The sequence below is a fragment of the Brachyistius frenatus genome, unplaced genomic scaffold (genome assembly GCF_029030835.1).
Source record: "Brachyistius frenatus isolate BFR_SWC_R1_liver_20210118 unplaced genomic scaffold, ASM2903083v1 Contig_177, whole genome shotgun sequence".
NCBI lineage: Eukaryota > Metazoa > Chordata > Actinopteri > Embiotocidae > Brachyistius > Brachyistius frenatus.
The window spans coordinates 487501-494560 of record NW_027210776.1 but is presented as its reverse complement, the minus strand read 5'-3'; the positions used below and the strand labels follow the sequence as shown (position 1 = coordinate 494560).

The window sequence follows — 7060 nt, the reverse complement described above, 5'->3', positions numbered from 1 at the left end:
GGCTGAGCTCCAGAGATGCAGTAGGGAGATGGGAGAAAGTTCCACAAAGTCAACTATCACTGCAGCCCTCCACCAGTCGGGGCTTTATGGCAGAGTGGCCCGACGGAAGCCTCTCCTCAGTGCAAGACATATGAAAGCCCGCATAGAGTTTGCCAAAAAACACATGAAGGACTCCCAGACTATGAGAAATAAGATTCTCTGGTGTGATGAGACCAAGATTGAACTTTTTGGCGTTAATTCTAAGCGGTATGTGTGGAGAAAACCAGGCACTGCTCATCACCTGCCCAATACAATCCCAACAGTGAAACATGGTGGTGGCAGCATCATGCTATGGGGGTGTTTTTCAGCTGCAGGGACAGGACGACTGGTTGCAATTGAAGGAAAGATGAATGCGGCCAAGTACAGAGATATCCTGGAAGAAAACCTCTTCCAGAGTGCTCTGGACCTCAGACTGGGCCGAAGGTTCACCTTCCAACAAGACAATGACCCGAAGCACACAGCTAAAATAACAAAGGAGTGGCTTCGGAACAACTCTGTGACCATTCTTGACTGGCCCAGCCAGAGCCCTGACCTAAACCCAATGGAGCATCTCTGGAGAGACCTGAAAATGGCTGTCCACCAACGTTCACCATCCAACCTGACGGAACTGGAGAGGATCTGCAAGGAAGAATGGCAGAGGATCCCCAAATCCAGGTGTGAAAAGCTTGTTGCATCATTCCCAAGAAGACTCATGGCTGTACGAGCTCAAAAGGGTGCTTCTACTCAATACTGAGCAAAGGTCTGAATACTTATGACCATGTGATATTTCAGTTTTTCTTTTTTAATAAATTTGCACAAATTTCTACATTTCTGTTTTTTTCTGTCAAGATGGGGTGCTGAGTGTACATTAATGAGAAATAAAATGAACTTTTTTGATTTTAGCAAATGGCTGCAATGAAACAAAGAGTGAAAAATTTAAAGGGGTCTGAATACTTTCCGTACCCACTGTATATCCGGGTCTGTTCCCCATCTGTCGATTGTTTTGTTATTTCAACATCTTTGTACTTAGCCACGCCCAACTGTCTCTGATTGGTCCGCCATTCAGAGTGGCAGATCAAACAAAAAAAGCAAAAAAGCTTAAATAAGAGAAGGGAAATATGGAAAGATAGAAAGAAAGAAAATCGTCGACATGCTTTGTTTCAAACATCCAGGAATCAATCAGTGGAACGAAACGAGCCAATCGATTGAAATTTGGATCCAATCCAATCATTCAGGTTTTGGGTCGACCTCTAGTGGCACTTAGTGGTATTGCAGCTTAAGGCACTTATGCATCGGAAGCTGCGTCCACTTTTATATACAGTCTGTATTTGAACCTTCAGAGTCGGTGTGATCGCAGCCTGAGACTCCCTCCTTCCTCCTGTTCGTTCTCCCACCTCACAGTAATGATGCCAAATAAAAACCTTCTATAAAAACAAACCACTCAAACCCCCCCCCCCCCACACCTCCCAGCATTGAATGAACACAATTTACAGCCAACGTAAGAGAATGAATGTAGACTGTTTCTTGGAAAAAAACAACGTATATTATATATTTAATACAAATGAAAAAAACAAAAAAAAAAGTGATTATTTTCGTCCGATGCTGAAGAAGATATATATACGGGTTGGTACAGAGGTGCATAACAGTAGGTGTCCAACACTAAAAATGTCCCTACAGCGGTGCATCATGGGTAGTCGTTTACATCGATGAGTTGTGGAGAGACATCGTTTAATTTCGGCACTTAGAAAACAATCACAATGAATTTCGCGTCATTGTTTTAATTGAACAAAATTTACAAAGCCATTCAAACAGTCATAACTTTTTCATCAATGTATATATATATATATATATATATATATAGATTTTTTTTTTATCTCGTTTTGTTTGTTTTTATAACTCAACTTCAAAAATTGAGAATATTCAAAATACACTTTGACCTCACTTCGTTCTCTTGGTATTTACACGTATGTACAAGAGAAAAATTACACCGACAACGCGCCCGCCGCCCTGCTTCGTTTTTTTTTTTTTTTTTGTAACATTTTCTGAACAGATAGTGAGATACAAAAAAAATCTTTTTACTTTGTACATATATGTTTTTTTCCTTCTATAATAAGTTGCCCCCCATCCTCCCAACCCGTCTCACATCCAGACCTGGACAGCAGTCCGGAGAGCCCGTCGATGCCGTTTGACCCCCACCCCCCTCCCCCTTTCCCCCTTCCCTCTCCCATCACTATATGGATGTACTGTGGGTGGCATCAATGGCTTCGGGTATGGGTCCTGCGGAGACTGCCTGGTAGGACATTGGCATGGGCGTCTTGCCAGGGCTCTGCCGGAAGAGCCCCCCGTTGGGCGCCCTGTGTTTGCACTGCATGGTGCCGCTGAGGCTGGTGCTGCTGAGCGGGTGGTGCAGCGGCAACGTGGTGCTGCCAGGGCCCTGGGACAGGGGTAGCGTCCTGCCTAGGGTCCCCCCATGGTGAGGGTGGGGAAGAGGAGGAGGTGGCCCCCCCTCCCCGGGGAGGAAGGTGGTCACAGCGAGGCCCGAGGGCGGGTAGTCCCGCACGGACTCCGGCCTCGGGCCCAGGGAGGCCTGGCTGGGCTGCATGCTGCCGATGTCCAGCGCAGAGATCTCGATAGAGGGGCCGGTGATCTGCTTGTGGGCCAAGTCCTCGTCCAAAAGACTGTTCATACGACGATGCACCTGTTCCAGATTCACCTCCTTGTCCTATAAAAGGAGGAGGAGGAGTGGGGGGGAGTTGGGGGGGTGGAGGAGGACAGAGGAGAGACAGGGGGGAGGCAGGGGAAGGAGGGAGGAGGGACACAGAGGCTGAGATTGGCGATGGGCCGGTTTCTCAGACTGGTTCAGGTCTGCTGGCGCTCCATGCATTTCTCAATCGGGTTTTAGGACGCGGCCTTTTTTTGTTTTGGTTTGGTTTGAAGAGCCCAGACGGACCTGAGGCCACGGAAACCAATCTGTACGTGCACCTTGAAATCAAACTTGGCCAGTGAGTATTAAAGGTTGGATGTCTGGAGGAAAACAATCCTGGAGCCAAAGCGACCGAAAGGACGTTTGTTGTAGAGCTGCTGAATATAATTTTTTTATTATTATAAAGGTGTAGAATACAGTTTGAGATCTTCAGAGGAGGCGTTGACGTGTTTCCTCGCTGCCCTTGGAGCCACTGCGCTCGCAGCATCGGAACAATTTAATCAGAGCTGCGGCTGATGCCGCATCTCCCGCCGGCCGCCGCCGTGCATACTCGTCAGGCATTAATAGACGTCGGAGTTTTCCCCCGCCGAAGCGCAGGTATGCCTCGGTATGGCGGGTCGGGGGAAGGTAGAGGACGAGGCGTGACTCGCATGTTAAACTGAGCTCTCTGTGTCGATTAAAGCAGCTTTACAACAAACGTGCGGTGAAGTCGGCGGGCGTTCCTGAACGCATCCTGGCTCGGCTCCAGCATTGGATTCACTTCAACTCAGAGGTACGATGATATTAGTCACAGTAAACTCATCACAGTGATATTCAGAACGATGCACATGACAACGTTTACGCTGCATATTAATACCGCACACAGAACCAGCTGGGGTATACACCAGGGCTGCACCACCCCACCCTACCCCCGCTGATAGATCGGAGAAGATGTTTAATTATTTAATTTTTTAAATAAAGGTTTATAAATATAAATAATGATTTAAAACCTTTAATTATCCTCACTCCAATTCCTGACGCACATTAAAGGCGCTTTTATTGTGAAACAGCTACAGGAAGTGTAGTATATTTGGAAACAAAAAAATGTATCCAAAACTACTTTAGTTTTGTTCAGTTCTGCTGGAAACAGATTTTTACATTTTGTACTTCTGTTGCATTAAAAGCTGCTCACAGTGTGTTTGCTGCCCCCCGGTGGTCGTTACATGTCATTGTCACCAAATCAAGCAGGACTAAAATCTTAAACTGCCTATTTTTTTTTAATGTTTTTATGATTTAAAATGTTGCTTTAGCTTTAAAAAAATTAAAAAGCCGCAAGTTTGGAGAAATTATCGGCATCGCTAGCGACTACTTTCTTGATTATCTGGAAAATCAGCTGCCGACGTGTTAAAAACTGAAATAAAACAGGTAGAAGTTTATCTCTGAAAGGCAGACAAGAGGCGGTTATTTTACGTAAAACACTTCCTCTCGAGATGAAAACGTCTTTGTGTTCAGGTAGCGTGGTGTGGAGAGCACTTCCTGCAGGAACACATCTGGAACTGCGTCTAATAGCCTGCGAAAGCATCTCGAGGAAGCCGCGGTGCATCTCGACGCTGAGCGCCGCCGAGGCCAAACATCTGTCTGCATCCTTTGTTTGAAACCTTCAAGGAACATGTAAACGCGCGGCGTGTTTGAATGATCCCTCTCCAGCCTCAAAGAGCTCCTCTCAAAGGAATTAAAACATGTCGGCGCAGCTTCTCGTTGCGGCGGACCGGCCCCTCATTAAAACATGTTTTCAGCTGCGTCAAAACTGGTGGCCGGCCTCAATAAATAAACGGCCGGGATTAACACCTCAGCCCGTCGTTAAAGAGCGACCGGTGATGTACGCGGAGAGGAAGACAACAACAGCCGTGTGAAAGCTGTCCATTAATTTAGAAAACAAACAGCTCTTTTAATGAGTGCTCCCAGTGGGGGGGCATTTTAAACAACTCTGCCTCCTGCTACTCTGCAAGTACTGCGACTGTTGAGTGGGTTGTGCTCAAGTGTGATAAGAACAGTTTCTGCTTCATTTAGGATTCAAGTGGCCCTGTGAAACATGGAAACCCTTCAGCGGGAGAACTCGATACCGACGTCTGTCAAAGGAAGGGGAGGTAGTCGAACAGAGACCAGCTCTGACGTGGACCTGTATCTTCCTGGGGCCGTTAAAGTGCTTCTATTTCTGATACCAATTTTATAAAATACCCCCCCAAAAAAAGAAAAATAAATTTACAATTCTTTCATGCAGGTTAGAGGGGGAGAGCGCAATCCAGGTTGTTTTGCGTAGCTACGATTTGCGGATGTAGATACTAGCGAGCCGGCTGCATTTAGAGAATCCTCCAAAATAACAAAATCACTTTAAAATGAGTGAGATAATGTCAGTTGGTGTAAATCTGAGAGGAATGCTACGCCGCACGGTTGTTTTATTGGCTAAGCCAGAGTCCATTGAAAAAAATTTGGACTTTAAGACTCACTTATCTGAGAGGCACATTATCTCTAACAGCATTTTAAAAGTGGATCGTGGGTGAGTCACGTTACATAAACTCTCCGCATCGTTCAGATGGTACACTTCAGAATTTTTTGAAATTTTTAGATTAAAATCTGAAAGGGAACCATACTTTGTGAAGCTACTTTGCTATTCAGCTAAGTGAGTCTTAAAATCCAACTTTTTCCGTTGGAGTCTGGCTTTGTGAGGCTGATTTGCCCCGTTACCAAATTGACACAACAAAAGAAATATATTTTAGTTCAATTAGATTTAACTTTTAATAAAAAAGTTAATTTTTGTTTCCAGAGCTAATCTGGCAATACAAATATTTTTAGGCTAAATTTGTTTTGATAACTTTGCTGCAACTCGTCTCCTGATAGATTAACACGTCCTAACAGTCCTGACAGTCCTAACAGTCCTGCTATACATTTCCTGCAGGTGGTTTTGATCTTTTAAAGGCGAGAACACAATGCTGAGCTGTAATGATTTCATAAAAAAGGCACTAAGCTTGTTGTGTAACCGTTAAGGACGCTGAACACACCTAGAACAGGTGACAGTGAGGTCAGAGGTCAGCCCTTATGAAATGTGTTCACACAGTTAAAGATGAGCGACTGAAACAAGGCGAGGAGAAACAGAAAAGGCACTGAGGCACTGCAGGAGGGTTTCTAATGACGGGAGGCAGCGTTAACAACAGCATCGTATCGTCTGCATAGAGTGAAACCACAAATTCAATCAGCCACAATTATTTGCTCTCAGATCATGAATCGAGTTAATTTTTTGTTTTCCTTTGAGCTGAAACGTTTTGTTCTGGAAATCATTTTCCTGCCAATCTTCCGATAAGGAAGGAGTCACAAGTAACTTAGCGATCGATTAAAGCCTCGTTTTTTTTTTTTTAGAGAAAACTCTTCTTCGTCTGCAGCTACACTTAAATTAAAAAATACAAATTCTAAAATATTTTATCACTGATGTATTTATCTCATTTAGTTTATGGTTGAAACTGCGATTAAATTAAAAAGTTTGATTCTTTCTGGAATTTCCTGTATTTACTTATTAATATTTACGGAAAATATATCACATTCATTTCCAGAACTTCATGTATGAAGCACGTTTCTGCTCAGTTTTACCCAAAAGAATCCACCCTCTACAAAACAAAAGCATCTTGGCGACGGCACAGATATGCTTTCTTTTTTCACTCCGTTGTCTTTATTTCTGATAGTGTTAGAGGAGGTCTATTCTGACCTGTATCAATAGCTTCTGCTTCATCCCAGCCTCTCTCTCTGTCTGTCCAAATGTCCCTCCTCCCCTCCGATGAAGCAGTTGTAATGTCATTATATGTCAATGGACCAGAAACCCTTGCCAGTCTGTAATCCTTAGTAACCTGCACGAGATCATAGACAGTCAAGTGTAAATAAAAAATGAGAAGGATAGATGGAGAGAAGGAGAGGAGATAGATCACATGGGCGTCCACATTGACATATAATTTGCAATAAGACGTGACACAGTGATAGAACCAGGGCTAATGGACGGGGACGCTGGAGACAGATCTTATTGCTACAGGCTGACACATCCACTGTGTATATATATATATATATATATATATATATATATATATATATATATATATATATATATATATATATATATATATATATAATATATACTGTCTGCTCACACTTTAGTTTATGGATCCACATCGAAGTTGTACTTCCTGTTTGTCCCCTGTCACATGACTGCCGCCTGCCTCGAGTACGATCAGTGTGTTCCTGCTGAGGTGGATGTTGTTGGTGTGCGGAGGTAGAGATGGAGGTCTGAGGTCTGATTCATGTTCAAGTGTGATGAGA

General features: G+C 43.9%; 1 protein-coding gene across 3 annotated transcripts in view; it reads right to left on the bottom strand.

Moving 5' to 3' along the window:
* Positions 1–2241: 2241 nt before the first annotated feature.
* Positions 2242–7060, bottom strand: part of grid1b (glutamate receptor, ionotropic, delta 1b) — a 335801-nt gene continuing 330982 nt past the window's right edge. For 2 of the 3 annotated variants that reach the window (XM_069717577.1, XM_069717579.1), the window contains 2 exons: positions 6459–6597; positions 2242–2740 (listed from right to left, as the gene is read on the bottom strand). In XM_069717577.1, coding sequence (XP_069573678.1) covers positions 2274–2740; positions 6459–6597 — 606 coding nt within the window. In that variant the 3' untranslated portion in view covers positions 2242–2273. The remainder of the gene's footprint in view (positions 2741–6458; positions 6598–7060) is intronic. The other variant, XM_069717578.1, reaches the window with a different exon arrangement.